Below are 21,700 nucleotides of genomic sequence, written 5' to 3'. Positions count from 1 at the left end.
AGGTCTGTCTGTGCCGATGCAGTTCACGGTTATGGCATGTCTCTCTTTCACGGCATGCGGCGAAGACGGCTCTGATATTTTAATGTCGCAAGATGAACAGATTGGCTTCAGCCAGCACATCTGCTAGAAACAAAGTCATGTTGTTTTATGCAGATGGCTTCATATTAGCATAATACAAATCGAATTAGCTTCTGCACTGTTTAGGCTTGATCACTCAATGTGATGTGTCGATGCTGGTCTAGCACAAGGACCTATTCCTGCTGCAGCCTAATTGTTTCCTGAAATGTGTGAAGATTTCATTCTGCGCCTTTGTGCTTTGCTGCGTAATGAATGTGTCACTGAAAATTTGTAAGCTGATGAACTGGGGGAATGAAATTTACCATGAGGAGCTCGGTGAGCCTGTTAGTGCTGTGTACATCCAGCTGGCGAGGCAAATGCTACATCTGATAAAGACTACGATCTTCTTGTCGGTGTAGCAGTGGGGCAGTCTCAGTCAGCTCCCTAGCTCCCTAGGACATTAACCTGTATATCATGTACATAATTTTGGGCAGTGGTAAGGACCCTAGCTCACTACATATTAGGACACTGATGACTCAGTATGATTAATGACTCTATAATGGCTTTTAATATTTATGTTTTGTATGTAATAAAAATTTGTTAGCTTAATCACAATGCGCTTTTGTCATGGTGCTTCAAGAAGGATCGTAGGCTAGCTAGTGGATTTTTAAAAAAAATATAAAAACACTTCATTCAGCTCAAACAAACTGCAATTAAAGATAAAAAATCACAAATGAAAGTAATCATTTGAGATTTACGATAAACGTTACCTGGTACATTTATAGACGAAGTTGGCTGAGGGTTTGTCCGCCGTTTTTTCGAGCTGAAACGCTTCAGGAAATATGACCTCATTTCCAGTCACGGAATATAGTGAGCATCTATTCTTCCTATTTTTTTTTTTACTGTGCATTGTGGGTTTAGTTTTGTTTTGTTTTTTTCCCTTAAAATGGCCGACTCCCTGACCAATGCCCTGACTAGTGAACTAGGGAGCTAATTGAGATGCAATAAGTCTGTATTCATCACGACTGGAAAGCCAGCCCAATTTAACGCCATTACAGACAAGACTCTTTATCTGCTGTATTATTCATCCATTATTATATTGCTCTTAGAATTCAGGAGACATTGTAGAAAGGTAGAAAGCTCTACCTTCTCCATCTAATTCTTAACATTAACTGGAAGTTGCAAACACCATCAAGCTAAAGTAGAGCTAATAAATAACCCGCGAGCGGAACAGTAGCTAATGGAGGTGCGAGTGCTGTGAACCTTTTTCCTTCATTACATCACTGACGCACACTCTTCATATTTCTCTCTCGTCTTGTTTTGACATTTGCACACTTTGAATCCTCCAGACATCGTGAATAGGCAGTGTCAGGTGGGTTTGGTGAGTCTGAATTTGCTTGCTTTCTCTTGATTAACGGCGTAATGGGACATTCACACTGCCTGGCAACAATGAAGCCCTTTATGTGATTGGCAGCTGCATTCTGCTCTCTATTTGACTTTGAAGAGCAAAGTTTTTCTCGCAGGAGAATGTGGTTTCTGGAATCCATGGTAACCAGGAACAAGTGATTGCAGCAACTGCTTCTCTTCTTTTTTTAGGTTACACTAGTGATGGCTTTTTCAGTTCCATCATGCTGAATGGACTTGAAATGCTGATATCCAGCTTGAAAATTTTTACTTCAATAATTTGTTTTCGTTGTTGATATTTTGCCGTTGTGTCGAATGGTGAAACATGAAACAGCCTTTATTTGTAGGCTTGTGTGATATAGTGATTTTATCAGCGCTACATGATATCACACTGCAGACATACACAGTGCCGTTTATTTAAGGAATAACGGACAACAGGCTGTGGAATTATTAGAAAAGTTAAGCACAACTGAAGTGCTAATGCCCCTGTGATGACCGAATGATTATGATGATTATATTTTTCCACTTATACTACAATTACCACAGTTGTGTAGATTGTGCAAATGTTTTATTACAAGATTGTCCTTTAAACATATTTTTTTGTGTAGAATTCATTTCTTACTCATCTCACCACAAGCCACCGGTGCTAATTCCTAAATGTCATTTTTGAACCAGTAACAGAGGCTTGAGCTGTTGATCTGCAGTTATTGGGGAGTGAGTGAGTGAGAGAAGGAGAGAGAGAGAAAGGGAGGAAGGAAGGAAGGATGATAAGAAAGAGGGAAGAAAAGAATGAAAGAAAAAAGGAAGGAAGGAGGAAGGAAGGAAGGAAAGAAAGATGGATGGAAGGAAGGGAGGAATGAAGGAAGGAAAATAAGAAAGAAAGAAAAAAGAAGGAAAGAAAGAAGGAAGGAAAGAAAAAAGAAGGAAAGAAAGAAAGAAGGAAAGAAAGATGGAAGGAAGGAAGGAAGGAAGGAAGGAAGGAAGGAAGGTAAGAAAGAAAGAAAAAAGAAGGAAAGAAAGAAGGAAGGAAGGAAGATAAGGAAAAAATAAGTAAAAAGAAAGAAAGAAGGAAGGAAGGAAGGAAGGAAGGAAGGAAGGAAGGATAGAAAGAAAGAAAGAAAGAAAGAAAGAAAGAAGGAAGGAAGGAAGGAAGGAAGGAAGGACGGAAGGAAGGAAGGACGGAAGGAAGGTAAGAAAGAAAGAAAAAAGAGGAAGGAAGGAAGGAAGGAAGGAAGGAAGGAAGGAAGGAAGGAAGATAAGGAAAAAAGAAGGAAAAGAAAGAAGGAAGGAAGATAAGGAAAAAATAAGTAAAAAGAAAGAAAGAAGGAAGGAAGGATAGAAAGAAAGAAAGAAAGAAAGAAAGAAAGAAAGAAAGAAAGAAAGAAAGAAAGAAGGAAGGAAGGAAGGAAGGAAGGAAGGAAGGATGATAAGAAAGAGGGAAGAAAAGAATGAAAGAAAAAAGGAAGGAAGGAGGAAGGAAGGAAAGAAAGATGGATGGAAGGAAGGAAGGAATGAAGGAAGGAAGATAAGAAAGAAAGAAAAAAGAAGGAAGGAAGGAAAGAAAGAAAAAAGAAGGAAGGAAGGAAAGAAAGAAAAAAGAAGGAAAGAAAAAAAGAAGGAAAGAAAGATGGAAGGAAGGAAGGAAGGAAGGAAGGTAAGAAAGAAAGAAAAAAGAAGGAAAGAAAGAAGGAAGGAAGATAAGGAAAAAATAAGTAAAAAGAAAGAAAGAAGGAAGGAAGGATAGAAAGAAAGAAAGAAAGAAAGAAAGAAAGAAAGAAAGAAAGAAAGAAAGAAAGAAAGAAAGAAAGAAGGAAGGAAGGAAGGACGGAAGGTAAGAAAGAAAGAAAAAAGAGGAAGGAAGGAAGGAAGGAAGATAAGGAAAAAATAAGGAAAAGAAAGAAAGAAAGAAAGAAAGAAAGAAAGAAGGTCTCCACAGTGATGTTTGCATCCTAGGAGTTTATAGTGAGTAGCAGAAGAGCCTATGGTTGCCAAATAGCTATAAATAAGGAGAGACTGGATCCAGCTTCAAATGGCTCTTTGATAAGATAAGAAAGAGTATGAGAGCCTGTGAGATTGCATTAATGAGACAGAAAAGCCTGTGAATACTCTTTTTTTGTTATCTGCAATAATAAACTAGAAATTGTCTGTCAGTTTGTTGTTAGAGCTGTGTGCTGTGGTGGAAAGTCAGCTAACTTTTTACTTAAAGTGATAAGGAGCTGTAATGTGGTCCATACCTGCCTGGAACTACCTGCTGTTCCTTAAATGTGCACCTTTTATATTACCAGCGCTGATAACTTACACACTTTTTCCGTTGGAGTTCAGAGTAAACTATTGTGTATTATCGTTGAAAAATACACCAAGGACAGCCTTAATTTTGTTCCCAGTAAAACAAGAGACGAGGAAATAGATAGACAAATCTGGAATAGATCATTTAGGTGTTTTGATCTCTCCAAGATGACCTTAAAAACTCATTCCCTTCTCCCAACCTCACATCCTCTCCACTTCATTTAGACTTGAGGCAAAGGTAAATGAAGGGGTTTTTTTTTTTTTGAGTTCATTTGAGTGAAATAAAATGTATGCTTGGCTTAGCTTACATTAGCTAAGTATATATTTAACACGTTATTTAACTGTATTTATCAGGAATGCCCAACATCTATAGTAAATAATAATAAAAGTGGAAATGGTGGAAATTTGCTTGTATTCCTGCCTTTTTTTCAAGTAGTATATCTGAACAGTTGTTAGCAAATGAGAAGAAAAAAGCTTAGAAATTTTTTTCAGGTTGAGGATAATTGCATGTGTATGAACTGCTGGCTTTCCAGTTAAACATACCTGCTTACTAATTACACAGAAACTATGACAGATGCATAGAATTGTATACATAGTTACATGGTACACTTATATATACTAAGTTTTGGGACACCCCTCCAAATCATTGAATTCAGGTGTTGTTTTTCAGGGGTTGGGCTTGACCCCTTAGTTCCAGTGAAAAGAACTCTTAGTGCTTCGGTATACCAAGACATTTTGGACAATTCCATGCTCTCAAAGTTGTGGGAACAGTTTGGGGATGACCCCTTCCTGTTCCAACATGACTGTACACCGGTACACAAAGCAAGGTCCATAAAGAGATGGATGAGTGAGTTTGGTGTGGAGGAACTTGACTGGCCTGCACAGAGCCCTGATCTCAACCGGATAGAACAACTTTGGGATGAATTAGTGCAGAGACTGCAAGCCAGACCTTCTTGGCCAACATCAGTGCCTGACCTCACAAATGCTCTTCTAGAGAAATGGTCAAATATTCCCATAAACACACTCCTAAACCTTGTGGAAAGCCTTTCCAGAAGAGTTGAAGTTGTTATATCTGCAAATGGCGGGACAACTCCATATTACATTCATGTGCATGTACAGGCAGACGTCCCAAAACTTTTGACAATATAGTGTATTTAGAAGAAATATCAATATCTGTAGTAAAAGAGTACCTGCGAACCAACAGCTACACATCTGTTTCTAAGTTTAACAGTACAATATTTGTTGTACAATGACAACTCAGAGGAAAGGCTGGAGTGTAATTAAAAAAATACCTTCAAACTGGACAGTCCCTCTGCTGTTGCTGTGTACACACTGTTTAATTACAGATTGATTGAAAGCCTGGACTTTAAGTTGGTTACCAGGCTACACAAGCAGCACAGCTCTGTAAATATTAGGTAAGCTCCATTTCTGGCTAGTTGCAGTGTAGATGATTACATGCCTGTGAGGAAAAGTTCAATTCAGTTCCATTTTATTTGTATAGCACTTTCAACAGTGGACATTGTCACAAAGCAGCTTTACAGGAATATAAAGATGTAGGATAAAAATATGATATGGGAAAGAAACCTTGAGAGGAACCAGACTCATCATCATCTGGGGGAAATGTCTTTCATATGAACATAACCTTCAGCTTATTACCTGTTACATCTGTCTTACTTAAGCTAGACTTAAATCTGTACAGTACTGTGCAAGTCTATGAAACACTTAAAACAACAACATTGTTTTAAAGGACCACATCTTAGTTTTCCAGAATTCCAGAATAGTTTGTGTGTTGTTCAGGCACCATGTTAGACCAGTAGACCAAATGTCAGGTGAAAGCTTGAGCAGAACTCTGTACATGGTTAAATGCGAATAAGAAGAACCAGTTGTTTGACCGATGCTGTTTTTTTTGAGAAGTCTGTCTTAGAAGTATTAGAAGTATTGTGTTTACATATAAAAGTGCCTTAATACATTTTTGACATTTGACAGACATCCTTATTCAGAGCGATGTACATTTTATCTCATTTTATGCAACTGAGGGTTAAGGTCCTTCCTTGCTCAAGGGCCCAGCAGTGGCAGCTTGATGGACCTTAGATTCAAACTCACAACCTTCCAATTAGTAGTAGAACACCTTAACCACTAAGCTCCCACATCCCCATAATACATCCTCAGTACTTACATATATGGTTTATTTGTAGCTACACAGGTGTTACAGACAGTGGGACTCAATTTTTCCCTCAAAGTAACAGACACATGGAGTGATCGATAAAGGGCTTTAATGGCATTGCCATGCTGCAAGTCTGAAGCAATTGAGCTTGGGCAGTGAGGTTATGGGTGTAGTAATGGATTCGGTTGTAGGCGTCTACTTCTTTTATCCTTCTTTCTAAAAGTCTATAATATTTCTATATCAGTTGATGCATACTGTCTCTTTGCTTCTTTGGCATTCAGTCTCTTTCCCTCCACCCATACTGCTTCACATGTCTTCTTTTTACTTTCTTTCCGCAATACTGACTCCTTGTTAACATTCTCCCACCTTGTTTTTCATTGCAGTGGTGGATGTTCTTGAGGAAATTGTGGCCCTGATAGCGGTGTCCCATGCTCATGATGGACAGGTCGAGAGACTGTCATACGGTGCTGCTGGTGCTCTTCTTGGGTCATGTGATCACAGCACTAGAGGTCCCTCTCGATCGTAAGTACACATGCATACTGTACATACACAAAAACATTCACAGCAGTGTCCCAAAATCTGCTTCTTACACTTTAAGCACAAGTATTTCTCTAAAATAGAGTAGGGGGTGTGATGATACATTACAACACGGTGCATCATGATGTAAAAAAAATTATGCGATGAACATCCTGCAAATCGACATCCTGTTTAATTATTCATGTAATGCAGTTGCAAACATCAGAGGTCCTAATCTGTGTATAAATATATACACAACGTCTGGTCACAATCTGGTCACATGATCACGTTCTTTCATGGAGAGATTAAATTAATTGAATTAAATTCAATTCAAATTCAAATTTTATTTGTCACATACATATACATACACAGTACGACATGCAGTGAAATGTTTTTTCACGACTGTCCGGCATGTAAACATTTATAAAAAGTATGGGAGAAAGAGATCCATAAAAAATAAAGATAAAAATAAAACTAGTGTATCTTAAAAGTATAAAAATAGAAAATAAAGTAAAATAAAATATAATATAGATAAATAAAAATAAAATAAAATATGAAAATATAGGTATAAATAAAAATATAATATAAATAAAAAATAAAATATGAAAATAGGTGTAAAAATATGAAAATATAGGTGCAAGTAGATAATATATATATATATATATATGTATATATATATATGTACACTAACAAAGTGGTATATACACACATATATACACATAAATGCAGACATGAACATGAAGGGATGTATGTGTATATGGGATATATTGAGGTGATCCAGTGTCCATGTGCTGGAATAATTGTATAAAGTGACTTGTGCCAGTCCAGTGTCAAAGTGTCAGTTTGTGCAAATGGCATGCGAGATGTGTTCTTGAGAAGTCCACTAGCCCAATAGCTCTAGATTATAACAACCAGTATGCATTATATGTTACATGGTTTCACAACCAGGGTTAAAAAGAGCTTTTTAGAAGCTTTCAAACAACTCGAGAGGCCTCAGAAACCAGCCATTTTAGCCGACTTTGGAGCTCTGTGTCTTCTAACAAGTTGATTATGCCTCAGTCGATCATTATACACATTTCAGACACTTTTCTAAAAAATTTTTGAAGAACTTACTAATTTATTTTTTATTTTTTGGTGGACCTGCAGTACGTTGGTTCAACGCAATTTATTTAGTTTTATACAAACAAAAATGCACATTGTTTAGAATTTTTTATGATTCAGAAATAAAACATGATTTTTTTAATTTAAATTTTGTACAAAATATTCTGAGAAAAGATTTTAACTGAAATTGTGTAGCTGGTATCGTGCTTCAAATACAGATGAATCATGACACGCCTAAGGAGTGTATCCTTACACCCCTAATGTGGAATTTAATCAAAAATATTTAAAAATTAGCCTTTTTTGCTGTCACTACTTTGCTATTTATTTATTTATTTGTTTGTTTGTTTGTTTGTAGATGCATTTTAGCTTTATTTTTATCATCTACCGCTAGTTAGGATCAGCTCATTTTATTCATAATACATATAAATATTTAAAATGACTTGGTCTTCACCCCATCTGGTTGAGAAGCAGTTACAGTAATAGGGTCCAGTGGGCTTCATTAAAACCTTGTGATTATTGTGTACATTAACAGTGTTTTCAAGCACGACCGCTGATATCCCGATAGCATATAGTCGTTATATTAAATTATGACCATCAGTTAATGCACCCAGATACAAAGCAGGAGCTTAGCATGTTTCGATCAAGAGTGCTTATGTATGTAATAGAAATACATAGCTCTTTAAAACTACACTAATATGTGATCTTCTTCTATACTTGTCATTATTTTTCTCTCTCCTGTTGGGGAATAAAGCTAAAGTTCTGGAAGGATGTAAGTCACGAATTTGTTTTGCTGTTGGAATTTCTGTTTGCTGTTGTGTTGCGTATGGCTTAGTGGCATTACGTGGACTACATTCCTATTCATGTGTGGATGTTTGGGGAGAAACCATTGAGCCAATACAGTGCAAGCAAGAGTTGCTCTTCTGCATTTCATACTGCATGAAGTTCATCTCTGAATACAAAAAAAAAAAAATGTTTGTACTGTTCAGAGGACATTTATATGTTGCATGTTAGCCTTGCGTGCTGTGATCCGGTCTAATTTGCTTGCTTTTGTTTTTGCCTAAATAGATGTATGAATGCATGACATCCTGTGTTCCGGTTTGCGTGTGAATGCGTGATGTAGGGTTTGAAGGCGAGTGCTGGTGTCATTGCAGTGTATTGGTAAACGGTCAGTCAGAGTAAGTAATGGCCGTCAGAGTTTATTCAATTTTATGTGTGACCACAGTGCCGCAGCCTCCAACCATAACCCACCAGTCTCCTAAAGATTACATTGTCGATCCCCGGGAAAACATCGTCATCCACTGTGAGGCTAAAGGAAAACCTCATCCAAGGTGAGAGATTTATGTTGTTGCTAGTTCTACATAATTGACTTGAATTTCTTATTATTTTTCTATGAACTGTTACTGGAATCAAAAAGCATTTTATTAAATTACTTCTTAGAGCTGTCATCAAAGAGCATAACAAAATGGATGTGTGGCATGAAGATAAGCAAGTAGCAGTTAACGAAAGGATAGAGTTTAATTGTGATATGAATAGCCTTTGGTTTGCTATCTCCAAATTGCACAAAGAGAGAAACATCAGTCAGAGTGTATTCCTTATATTTTATCTTTTTGCTTTGTTCTGATGGGTAAGCGATTAATTAGGCTGATTGTTACAAACATTACTGTTCCTTTAGTATTTTCTGATGTTTATAAGTACACTAAATACTGATGATTATACACTGACCAGGCATAACATTATGACCACCTGTCATATATTGTGCTGGTCCCCCTTTTGCTGCCAAAGCACAATAAACTGTGATGCACTGTGTATTCTGACACCTTTCTATCAGAACCAGCATTAACTTCTTCAGCAATTTGAGCAACAGTAGCTCGTCTGTTGGATCGGATCACACGGGCCAGCCTTCACTCCCCACGTACATCAATGGGCCTTGGCTGCCCATGACCGTGTCGTCGGTTCACCACTGTTCATTCCTTGATACTGACCACTGCAGACCGGGAACACCCCACAAGAGCTTAGGAGCTCAAATCCTTAGACTTGCCCATTTTTCCTGCTTCTAACAACGTGATGAGGACATAATCAGTGCTATTGACTTCACCTGTCAGTGGTCAGTATGTTATGCCTAATCAGTGTATATCCACGATGGCCAAAAGTATGTGGACACCTGACCATCAGAGCCGTATGTTCTTGTTGACCATCCCATTTCAGATTTAGTCACTTCTTTGAGTTATAATAACCTCCAGTCTTCTAAGAAGGCTTTCCAGTAGATTTTTAGGTGTTCATTCAGCAACAAGAACATTAGTGATGCCAGGTACTGATGTTGGGTGAGGAGGTCTTGGGTTTCAGTTCCTCCCAAAGAGGCTCTGTGCAGGAGACTTGAGTTCTTCCATTCCATCTTTGGCAATGTCTTCATGGAGATTACACAGAGACATTGTCATGCTGGAACCTGTTTGGGGCTCTTAGTTCCAGAAAAGAGAAATTCTAATGTAATCTGTTGGGGAAGACCCATGTTTGAGTATGGTCAGGTTTTGCACATACATCTGGCATTTTAGTATATATTGAATAGATACATGCTGTGTAATCTGATAGTTAACATCCAGTGGGCTTGATTTTGTTTGGTATGGTATGATAATGACTGCGTGGTTATATTAATCAGGTAACATACATAAAGGCCGCGCATGAAACAGCACATTGTTATTATGCTTTGCTAACATGTTTTGTAATTGACCAGCTTCTCCTGGACCAAGAACGGCATACATTTCGATGTTGACAAAGACTCTAAAGTGACTATGAAGCCTCATTCAGGGACTCTGGTGATTGACATCAGTGGAGGAGAGAGGGCAGAGGATTATGAAGGTGTTTACCAGTGCACTGCCCGCAACGAACACGGGACAGCTATCTCGAACAACATCGTCATCCGCCAGTCGAGTACGGTTTAATTATATGTTTATAACTCTTGCTGTACTCTTGGCTCGTTCTTTCACTTCTTATGCTTCTTTTTTTGAATGTATAATTTTATGCTTTATTTAACTTGCTTTTTGTTATTCATGTGTAAAAAAGGCATGTCTGCCATCATCAAAGCACTTATATTGGAAGGTACATGCATTTAAACACAGAGCATGCAACATTTCCTCAATATCCCTCATCATATTGTCCTCACGTTGAAATTTTTAGCTTCAAATCAGCTTCTTCCTATTCGCTCTTTCCTTCATCACTCCAGTGTCTATTTTGCATGGTGGACCATGGCATAAAAATGTGTAGAAGACCTGTAAGCAGATGTGTCGTGTGTTGTGTCGTGTAGAATCGCCTCTGTGGTCAAAGGAGAGAATCAAACCAATCATCATCCAGGAAGGCAGGTCTCTTGTGCTGCAGTGCAGACCTCCGGCAGGACTCCCTCCTCCTATCGTCTTCTGGATGGACAACAGTAAGCCTTTCACTGCATCTCAACAGCGCTAATCCACAGCTTTACTTTTGTGATGATGACTGGAATATATTCTGTAATGTAAATAATAATGATTGGTGTGAGAAAAGCTTTTGCGCTGTCATCTGTGTCCATGGTGTCTAGGTGGAGGGTGGATAAAGTTACTCTCTCCCATTTCAATCACAGCAACACTAGACAAACATGGGCGCTGTGACCTTATTTATGAGGAACAGGGAAGATCAGCGCTTTCCTTTCGGTGTATTCCGTTACTCTGTAATGTTATGGGGGCTTACATGCTAGCCTTCACCTTCTATGTTTGCTAGCTCTCATGTGATACAGAAGATCTGATTAGCTGGTGGCTGAGGACCAAATTGGAAGAAAATCCAATTTAATTAAAAAAAAAAAATTCATTTGTAAAATAGCACTTAAGTAATATATTTGTGAAAAAAAGCCCTTAATAAGCATATTCAAGTTGTAGATAAGAAGTTAAAATTATTAAACATCATCGCAATAGATTTGTGTGATCAGTGTGTCCACTTTCCTTAGTTCCCCTGAACAGAACAGAGCCACTCTTACAATAACCTACTTCACTCTATGAGTACTAGAAGGTATTTCTGATTTTATGAAGCTGTCATGTTTTATTGCCACACACACTTCAGTGTTAGGGTTTAAGCAGTGGGCTGTTTCTGTTCCACTGTTCGTTTTTTTCTTTTTCTGCTTCTTCACTCCATATTGCTCGTACCTGATCAAGCGTGTAGCTGTCATCCTGGCCCTATTTGCAGCCTTTAATAGCCTCACCTGCCGGTATCTGCTTGTAACTCTCTCTCTCTCTCTCTCTCTCTCTCAAACACACACTCTTTCTCTCCATTCCCCTGTCTCTCCTCTCTTCATCTCTCTCCACCTCTCTCCCTCCCACTTCATCTCTCTCCCTCCCACTTCTCTCCACCTCTCTCTCTCTCTCTCTCTCTCTCTCTCTCTCTTTCTCTCTCTACCTCTCTCTCTCCTCTCTCCATCCCCTTTCTCTCCTCTCTTCATCTCTCTCTCTCTCTCTCTCTCTCTCTCTCTCTCTGTCCCCATCTCCCTTTCTCTCCTCTTTCTCCCTCTTCTCTCCACCTTTCTCTATCTATCTATCCCTCTCACTCCTCTCTCCACCCCCCCCAAACACACACACTCACACACACACACACACTCTCTCCCTCTCTCTCTCTCTCTCTCTCTCTCTCTCTCTCCATCTCACTCTCCCTGTCTTTTCAAATTTTTTCACATCCCCAGATTTCCAGAGGCTTCCACAGAGCAACCGTGTCTCTCTGGGCCTGAACGGTGACCTCTACTTCTCCAACGTGATTCTGGAAGATTCCAGAAGTGACTACATTTGTTACGCACGATTCCCCCACACACAGACCATTCAGCAAAAGCAGCCCATCAGCGTCCATGTCCTCAACAGTGAGTCCCTTATGAGTACTGCGTACATCTGTAGGAGCAAAGCTGGGGGTAGTTTCCTGCACTAGTTTATGATTACGATAACCACAATTGTGATACCACCCGCTCTGAATGGGTGGCCTTGTCTGGAGTCCCATAGGTTTCTGTTTGAGAAGGCTGTAGTAAAGCCTCCAAACCGCAATTCATCACGGTAATGTACCGTCCTGTCTTACTGAGGGACAAAGAGAACTCTTCAGGCATGTTTTTGTGAAATGTCACACACAGAACAACTCTGTAACCCTTTCATTAATCATGTTTTTATTTATCCACAGCTTTCATTGTATGGCCACAGACATTTTTTTTTGTTATTTTCAGCCATTTTTTTTACTTTTTATTTTGTAAAAAATAATTGTTTCATTTTTTTTTATCATGATTTACATGCATTTGAATTTCTGTTGTGTTACAGTGGATGCAATCAATGAGACAATGGCAGCTTATTTGAATGAGACTGATTTGTTTGGTGGTGAGTGATGCCGCCCCCTAGTGATTGCCCCTCTGTACTTTAATCACCCCTAGACATTAACCCCTCTATTAGTTTCACCAACCACAAATCACTCACTAACTCACAACTTCAAATCAACCTTTCCTAACCTTTTCAAAAACAAACGTGGGTTCTCACATTCTCATAGGCCCTGTTTCTTCTGTCTTAATATTAATATTTCCATATTTTCTGTATGATCACTTTACCTGATCCAATCAGAAAGACAACTTTGGCATGGGGGTATTTCTTCTTGCTTTCCAGACTTCTTCAGCTAATCCACACAACTCTTATAAAATGATTGTTGTTATCTGAAGTACTTACATGTTATAGTGCAAAATGAGAAGCTTGATAAATGATCTCAAGATTTTCGGTCATTGTGATCGTCTTACAAGCTCCATATTCCTTTTTTTTTTACCACATTCATGTTGACTCATTAGTATCTAGTATCTTAAAGCTAATGAATTATCTTCTCTTATTACATGCCTGTAGATTTTCTGATGAATATCGTAGCCAAACCATCCAATAACTTCCAATACTATCCATTGTCCACTCTCATTCAAACGATTCCGAGACTCACCCGCAGTTTGCTCATTTCTCATTGATGGTGCTGCCTCGTATTCACTCTTGGCCTTATATACAAAAGGGTTTAAAATACAGTACTTTGCTTCTCATGTCTCTGGTTAATGTCTGATTTTATATGCCCAGTGGTTACAGGCCTGAATGAAGGTAAAAATTTTTTTTATAGTTTTATCTTTAACAGCGATCAGAATTAGATCAGAATGTGGTGCCCAGATCAGCAAAGATTTTTAATATGACTGACCAAGGTGTTTACCTGCTCAAACCTGCTCTTACTGTGAGTATTCTCACTTCAGATGACGCAGTAGAGGAGATACAACCTTCATTTTTGGTTCCGACTGGTTCCACCAGCTCAACAATGGTCCTCAGTGGACAGGTTCTGGAGCTGGAGTGCATTGCTGCAGGACTGTAAGCCAACCCTTACTTTTGATTTTGTTTGTCTGTGTTATTGTATAATAAACAAACATCTCACACTCATTTTATGAGACTTATATACATTTTATATCCTGACTCATTTTATATCAGACTTAATATCAGTAATAAAGTAATTCATATACTGATTGAGAATGTTCCTATAGCCGATTTCCATTTCTCTGGCGAACGCTACAGGTAAAATGGGTTAAGTCAGAGCAATGAAACGGCATCCAATTCTCTCATGTCGTTTTGTTGTTCTTTTCTCTTTTCTCCAGCCCCACTCCAGAGATCTCTTGGAGCAAGGTGAGCCGTGAGCTCCCCACAGCAAGAACCGAGTTCTTAAACTTTCAGAAAACGCTCAAGATCAAGGATGTCACCGAGGCAGATGCTGGAGATTACCGCTGCACTGCGAAGAACCACCTGGGCTCTGTTCACCACACTATCCAAGTTACTGTGAAAAGTGAGATGGATAGCATTCTCCATCACTTCACTCCACATTTGCTCCACTCTACATTTCCTGTTATTGATTTTTTTAAATGCTATGCAGGACTTTATCATCAGGGGAACTGATGCTCTGTCAGTAAACAGCATTGAATATTGAGAAACTTTATTCGATTGTCTCGTGAAAAGTGCAGTACAGGAAAAAGGTTTCGAGCATTAAGAGCTTGTATGTATTGTGTACTGTAAACAAATGGTGTCAGATCGAAAACGTTATGCATAATGCAAGCCTCTATCTTATGAGCGCTATGAATTAGTTATTTTGTTTGTGCATGCTTGTAAATCTCATGGTTGGTCTCAGAATGGCAACGGAAATCCATAAGAACAGATTCATTTTGTGAAAATATTTCTTAATCCAGTTGTTATATTCTGTTGGTTTGTTGATATCCAGCTGCTCCATACTGGATCAGCGCACCGCGTAATCTGGTCTTGGCTCCGATGGAGAATGGCGTGATAACCTGCCGAGCAAGAGGGGAACCCAAACCCACCATCGCCTGGTTCATGAACGGAGTACCCATCGAGAGTCAGCTTCTTTCCTTATTACGCATGCTTATGATGTTGCAGTGTTCATTATGAGCCACATTCAGAGTCAGAAATCACCTCAGTGTTTATTTAAAGTTACGCATGTTCAGAGTCAGGTTACGTAGTCCATTTTTAGGATGCAGAATATTCAGATTGTGAATAAAAGACCTGTGTGTAGCTCATGCCTCCGAAGCTGTCAGATTTCCATTAATAACATTATCAATCTGATAAAAATTAATTGCACTATAAGGGGGTTAAAGGATAAGACAACCAAACACTTATCTTCTGTGTTTATAGCTTATTTTTGTGATCAAGACTAGTGTCCTCCAGTGTCCTCCATGTGAAACAAACACTGTGGACTATAAGGGAGGATACACTTAAATAACTAATTAAATAATTTGATAATTGATACACACAAACCCAGATATAATTCACATGTAACTTCTGAGTAATGTTTCAGTCTCTCAAGAATTTTATGGAGGTTTGCTTTTTTTTCTCCAAAATTTAGCAATGCACAGTATTCTCCTATCACTGAAGACACGTGTTTCTCTGATAACCGTCCTTATGACTGACACGCACGTGAATTGAACAGGCTTTCAGCTGAAAGTGTGCTGTGGTGATGTCACACACCAAGTCCTGGCCCAAATCTGCAGAAAAATCTGTCTTACTTAAAGCTCCTCTAAATATTCATTCCTGTAATCACAAAATGGCAAAATCCTGGAGGGTCTGACATTTAAGTGTGTGTCTATGTCTGTGGTCTGAATACTGATGTGTATTAAATCTTATGCACACATGGCCCTTATGCACACATGGCACTTATGGCCCTTTGTGTGAGACCTTTAACTACCAAAAGTAAATAGCAAGCAATTAGAATGTGCAGGAATCTACAAATATAACCCTTATAGATCTGCAGCTGTTTTCACTTTTCAAGTAATTTCTGTAAAAATCCATTTCTATCCAAGAAATCTCATGATTTTATGTCTTCTAATAGATTCTCCTGCAGACGCGAGCAGGAAGGTGGAGGATGATACTATTACTTTCACTGGGGTTCAGACCGGCTCCAGTGCTGTGTACCAGTGTAATGTCTCTAATGAATATGGATATCTGCTTGCCAATGCCTTCGTCAATGTACTAGGTAATACGCCTCTTTTAAATAATGTTCGATGAATGAGTCATTTTAATATTATATACACCGATCAGGCATAATATTATGACCACCTGCTTAAAATAGAGTCTGTCCCCCTTTTGCTGCCAAAACAGCCCTGACCTGTCATGCACTGTGTATTCTGACACCTTTCTATCAGAACCAGCATTAACTTCTTCAGCAATTTGAGCAACAGTAGCTCGTCTGTTGGATCGGATCAAACGGACCAGCCTTCACTCCCCACATGCATCAGTGAGCCTTGGTCGCCCATGACCCTGTCACCGGTTCACCACTGTTCCTTCCTTGGACCACTTTTGATAGATACTGACCACTGCAGACCGGGAACACCCCACAAGAGCTGTAGTTTTGGAGATGCTCTGATCCAGTGGTCTAGCCATCACAATTTGGCCCTTCGTCAAACTCGCTCAAATCTTTACGCTTGCCCATTTTTCCTGCTTCTAACACATCAACTTTGAGGACAAAATGTTCACTTGCTGCCTAATATATCCCATCCACTAACAGGTGCCACGATGAGGAGATCATCAGTCTTATTCACTTCACCTCTCAGTGCTCATAATGTTATGCCTGATCGGTGTACTTGTCATGTTGCTCTTGCTTCATTGTTTCATTATTACATTTCCACTACTGCACTCTAAAATCTAATAGCTTGACTCCAAATGCATGCAAACTGATATTTAAAATTAAAATTAAAAGTAAGGTCTAAGTACAGTAACATCTATGTTTACTTAGATTTAAAAAGAGAACATATTTATGTAATCATCAGTGATGTAGCTGCAGTGTTAAATATGTATATAAATTAACAAAAAAAAATAAACATCTATACTTCACTTAGCCTGAAAACCAGAGTCAATGCCAAAGTCAAAGCCCGGGGAATAGTTTCGAAGTTTATTTTTGCCTTATTAAATTGTTCTCCCATTCCAAATGTTATCTAATTGGGAAAGTTTCAATAATTTTTCATTTCAAATTTGTTTTAAAAGTCTGTTATTTCGCTAGTTAGAGGTAATGTGATGTAATATGTAAATAGTGTGCAAACAAAATGCACTGTATTTTAGCACCACAATAGACTTGCATTTACTGAAGGTAGATTCTAGCATTGTAAGATTTGAACTTCTTTGATAAATACAGTGCTAAACGGACGAATGATACGAATACAATATGAACAGTAAATAGGAGATTTCTTTTAGTGGGTGCAGTTTTGATGAAAGCCTATTCTGTACCAAGGAGCATGACTTTATGAACAAGGTGTTTTTATGGGCTTGGGGGTACTCTAAGTGGGAGGAAAAAAATAAAAATGAAAACCTAACTCAGAGATAAAGTGGTTGTCGTAGGCTCTGGAGATTGTCTCCTATAATGTCTCCCTCGACAGTGAGACTGCAGCAAGGTTGGAAAGCACCGAGGCGTGTCTTCACTAATTACAGATATCTGAGCCCAGGCCTCAGCGCTGTCTGAATCCTGCAAAGTGAAAAACAAACACATTCAGAAAAGCACCAGGATTATAATGTGATTATGCAGGGCTTGGCAACAATATACTAAAATATGATGCCCTGTTAATTAGGTTTGTTTTCAATTTTCGGAAATTTCACCCCATTGCTACTCTCCCTCCACTGGCTTCCGGGTAGCTGCCTTATCACATTTAAAACATTGGTGAATGGCTACAAAGCCAAAAACAAGCCAGCATACTCATACCTCAAAGCTCTTATCACTCCACGTACTGCTGCACGCTCCCTCAGATGCTCTAATTATCTCTCAGGGTACAAGGAAGGTACACATCAAGACTCTTCCCTGTTCTGGCAGCTGGGTGGTGGAATGAACCTCCACTAGATATAAGAACAGCTGAGTCACTGACCGTCTTTAAACAGTGTGTGAAGACATCTTCCTGAAATGCTTGAACTAGCTTAAAAAAGGTGCCTCTTCTTGCTGTATTACCTCCCAGTAGAGTTTTTTTTGGACTGATGGCATTCTAAGGCTGTGACCTAGTGAACCAGTATCAATGTATTCATTGGTAGAACCTTCAAAAGCACTTCTGTAAGCCACTCTGGAAAAGGGCATCTGTCAAATGCAGTAAATGTAAACGTTGAGACAAAATGACCGTTATAGTTATTTAGTTTTTTATATTATTCTGTGTGGTTTCAGTCAGAAAGTATCAGTGTCAGAGCTGATTCAACGGCTCCTGCCGAGTGTGCTTCATCTAATGCTTTCCTACTTTAGAAAAGTAACGGCATCAAAATGCACTTAAGGAAATCGTTTCACTTCGGTTCCTCTAATGTCTTCTGCCTCTCTATCTCTATTCACGGACACTCACTTTCTCGTTGCGCACCAGAAAAAAAAAGTAGATTGAATCGACTTAATTCAAGCGCGTACATCGGTTTCACAGGAATGAATTAAGTTACATTAACGCAGTTTGTTTTCATACATCCAACACGATTCGCTTAATTTAACGCGATGGTTATTTTTTTCCCAACAGCGCCAACCGTCTACAGCATTATTGGATCACGTTCATCTTACATTAATTGATTACACTCGCTCTAAAAAATTCAAACTAGTAATTAGAAACTTTAAAATTCATTATCAGCAATTTTAAGTGAAACTTCTTTTTAAAAAATGTAAACTATATGATATATTTGCTTATAAATCTGACCAAAACTGTTTTGAAGTTTTGAAGGAAGCAAGTTTTTGCACTTTGAAGGAAGTCACATCAATATTTCACCACATTTTCTCCACACAATTGGTTACATGTCTTAAGAGATAATACACTTGTGTGCCTCCTTTCAAATGTGATCAGATTTATACACACAGTACATTGTTAACAAACGTTAAATATTTTAATGAGACGAGGACTGAAAAAAACAAAACTATCCTTTAAGTTTGGCGCTAATTACACATCTACACAACACGACACACTATATTGCCAAATGTTTTGGGACACCCCTCCAAATCATTGAATTCAGGTGTAGTTTTTAAGGGGTTTGGCTTGGCCCCTTAAAAAGGGAGAGTGAATATATTGGTAGGAGAATGTTGGACATGGAGCTGCCAGGCAGGAGGCAAAGAGGAGGTATGTGGATGTAATAAATGAGGATATAAAGCTAGCGGGTGCAAGTGTTGAGGATGCAGAAGATAAGGATAGGTGGAGAGAGATGATTCACTGTGGCCAGGCCTGAAGGGAAAAGCCGAAGAAGAAGAAGAGAATAATTGATTGTGACAGTGTTTGTTTTATCCATTTAGACACCTAGCCACGTATAACAATATAGAAGCTGTGCAGTAGAATATAATAAAATTAATATAGCGAAGCTTTCACTGGTGTGACTCCCAAGGTTTATTAGAATGAGTGAAAAAGGCATTAAAAAGAAAAATGAAAAGTCAACTGATTTGATTCATTTGAGACAGCTATTAGTTTTTACAGTTTATTTTTAATCATTCATTATTCTCATCAAGTAACGTAACTTGTAAACATATTAAAATATATTTAATATCTAATTTGTGCTCGTCGTTACAGCCGAGCCTCCCAGAGTGCTCACTCCCAATAATAAAGTCTACCAGGTCACCATGAACACGCCTGCTCTTCTGGATTGTGCGTCCTTTGGCTCCCCTATTCCCAGAGTATCATGGTATGTGTCTCTGTGTGTGTGTGTGTATTTATTTGCACTTCTATGTTGACAAGCATGTGTTTGAATCTGGTTGTCAGTATATTAACAGACCTACAATGGCTCTGCAGTCATGGACAGTGTGTTAACCAGTTACACCCGATTCTGATATTTCTGCACTTAAGTTAATTATGCAGCTTAGGTTTTACTGTGAAATCTCAAGCCACACTGTCTCCAACACAGAATATCCGCAACAGCAACTTTGGCAGCTTTGTCACAGCTACATAATTAGAGCCAGAACAGTTGGCTTATTTAGAGGATGTTTTTTCCACTTTTAATGGAGCATCTGTGACAGTATATCAGTGTATTTTTTCTTCTAGTAGTACTAATATATTCTAAAGTCTTTTTCCATGGAAAATCTTAGCTTAGAAAGATTCTGAAAAGGCAGATAATGGAAAGACTGTGTCGCCTCTTATGTTCAAACTTCGCTTGTTTCAATAGTTCAGGGACTCTGATATCTGATTATCTCACAGAATATCTCAGACATCCGTATTATTTTTCTTCTTCTTTAGTGCTTTCAAGGAAAGACTCAGTGTCTCTCTTATTATATTATAAGCTATTATGGCCTTAGAGTTCTCTTTTAATGCAGAACACACAGTTCTACAATCAGCACCACTTCTAATATAGCCTTGTCACCAATATTTGCTTTGCATTCAATAATATTATGCACTGCATGCATACTGTTGTACTTAAACTGAGATGATTGTCCCAGTATACTGTTTACTGGTTTGAACTACAGCTTTATGAACTACACATTAGGCCCTCTGCTTTGAAATTGACCGGGATGAACCATTCACATCCTAGGCGTTAAATTCTGAAGTTATTCCTGAACATTCTGTTGTAAAAGATTTTTCATTTATTTATTTAATAAGTATTAGAAGATACAAAACATTTTTCTCCTCCAGCTCACTATAACAAGGCTTCAAGTCTGTACTCTAATGTCAAAGTTTAAATAGAACTTGGATATTGATCAGTCATGGATTGGTATGTTGGTCATTCTTGATGATGACGGTTGCCAGATTTATGATTCCTGTTAACCTTCTATGTATGATTATTGTTTTGGCATCATTTTTATTTTTTTTGTCTGATTTTTTCAAGCAATCTCAGGAAAGTTATTAAAATTTTTAAGGCACTAATAAAATATCATGTCCTAGGCAAGGAAACATATAAGCTACTCACCTTAATGCAAACTGATGGCTTTCTTTCTTCAGGTTCAAGGACAGTCGTTCCGGTGTTTTGGTGGGAGACCCATACGTGTTCCATGAAAATGGAACTCTTGAGGTCCCTGTGGCACAGACGCTAAACACTGGCAAATACACCTGCGTGGCCACAAACTCTCTCGGCATCTCTGAGAATCACGTCTACCTGGAGGTCAAAGGTGAGTTTTGTAGAATTTGAAGCACTAATTGAATTTGAGAAAAGATTGCCTGAGATAGATCAGTAACTGGCACATTTCCTAGTTTATTTATTTATTTATTTATTTATTTATTTTGTGTGTAACCTTGCTGTCAGTATCCCTGTAATGGTTTAATGCCCTCTAACCTCATATTAGGCATTAGGCCAAAAGGTTTAGCCCTTAGCTTGCATGTTGTCCATTTTCCTAATGAAGGGAAATGATGTTAAGTGCTTTTCCGAAGAGCAAAACAGGAAACTGGTATGTTACATGTCCATTAAGCCTGAAGAACTTTCCACACTGTCATTTGCCTGCAGACACTTTGGCACCTTTACTGTAACTGAAAACTTGCAGGTGCAACCCAGTTGTAAAGGATAAGAGACTATGTCTGTTGAAAATTGTATTTTGAGAACCAACTTTTTATTCGTTTTGGTTTTTCTGAGTGATTTTAGAAATTCAGAAGCATCCATGTTTAAAAAAAGTTAACGAATGTTGAATAAATTATCCTTTAGGCTCTTTTTGGATTCATGTTGATCATAGCCTTATTACATTCCTCAGTCTTATAACTACGTTCCTTTCCTATTA

The 21,700-nt window shown here is 38.4% G+C and overlaps 1 protein-coding gene across 13 annotated transcripts in view; it reads left to right on the top strand.

Annotated features, from left to right (window-relative positions):
* nrcama (neuronal cell adhesion molecule a) overlaps positions 1-21,700 on the top strand; it is an 84,236-nt gene that overhangs the window by 45,684 nt on the left and 16,852 nt on the right. For 7 of the 13 annotated variants that reach the window (XM_058407919.1, XM_058407925.1, XM_058407922.1 and 4 more), the window contains exons 3-15: positions 6,295-6,433; positions 8,280-8,297; positions 8,751-8,856; positions 10,257-10,453; positions 10,827-10,949; positions 12,219-12,389; positions 12,832-12,888; positions 13,779-13,890; positions 14,172-14,356; positions 14,786-14,917; positions 15,908-16,051; positions 19,575-19,686; positions 20,934-21,100. In XM_058407919.1, coding sequence (XP_058263902.1) covers positions 6,340-6,433; positions 8,280-8,297; positions 8,751-8,856; positions 10,257-10,453; positions 10,827-10,949; positions 12,219-12,389; positions 12,832-12,888; positions 13,779-13,890; positions 14,172-14,356; positions 14,786-14,917; positions 15,908-16,051; positions 19,575-19,686; positions 20,934-21,100 — 1,618 coding nt within the window. In that variant the 5' untranslated portion in view covers positions 6,295-6,339. The remainder of the gene's footprint in view (positions 1-6,294; positions 6,434-8,279; positions 8,298-8,750; positions 8,857-10,256; positions 10,454-10,826; positions 10,950-12,218; positions 12,390-12,831; positions 12,889-13,778; positions 13,891-14,171; positions 14,357-14,785; positions 14,918-15,907; positions 16,052-19,574; positions 19,687-20,933; positions 21,101-21,700) is intronic. The other 6 variants (XM_058407921.1, XM_058407923.1, XM_058407929.1 and 3 more) reach the window with 3 other exon arrangements.

This window comes from Hemibagrus wyckioides, linkage group LG14 (assembly GCF_019097595.1).
Source record: "Hemibagrus wyckioides isolate EC202008001 linkage group LG14, SWU_Hwy_1.0, whole genome shotgun sequence".
NCBI classification, from domain to species: Eukaryota; Metazoa; Chordata; class Actinopteri; order Siluriformes; family Bagridae; genus Hemibagrus; species Hemibagrus wyckioides.
The sequence above is the reverse complement of the archived record's forward strand: the minus strand, read 5'-3'. Positions and strand labels throughout refer to the sequence as shown.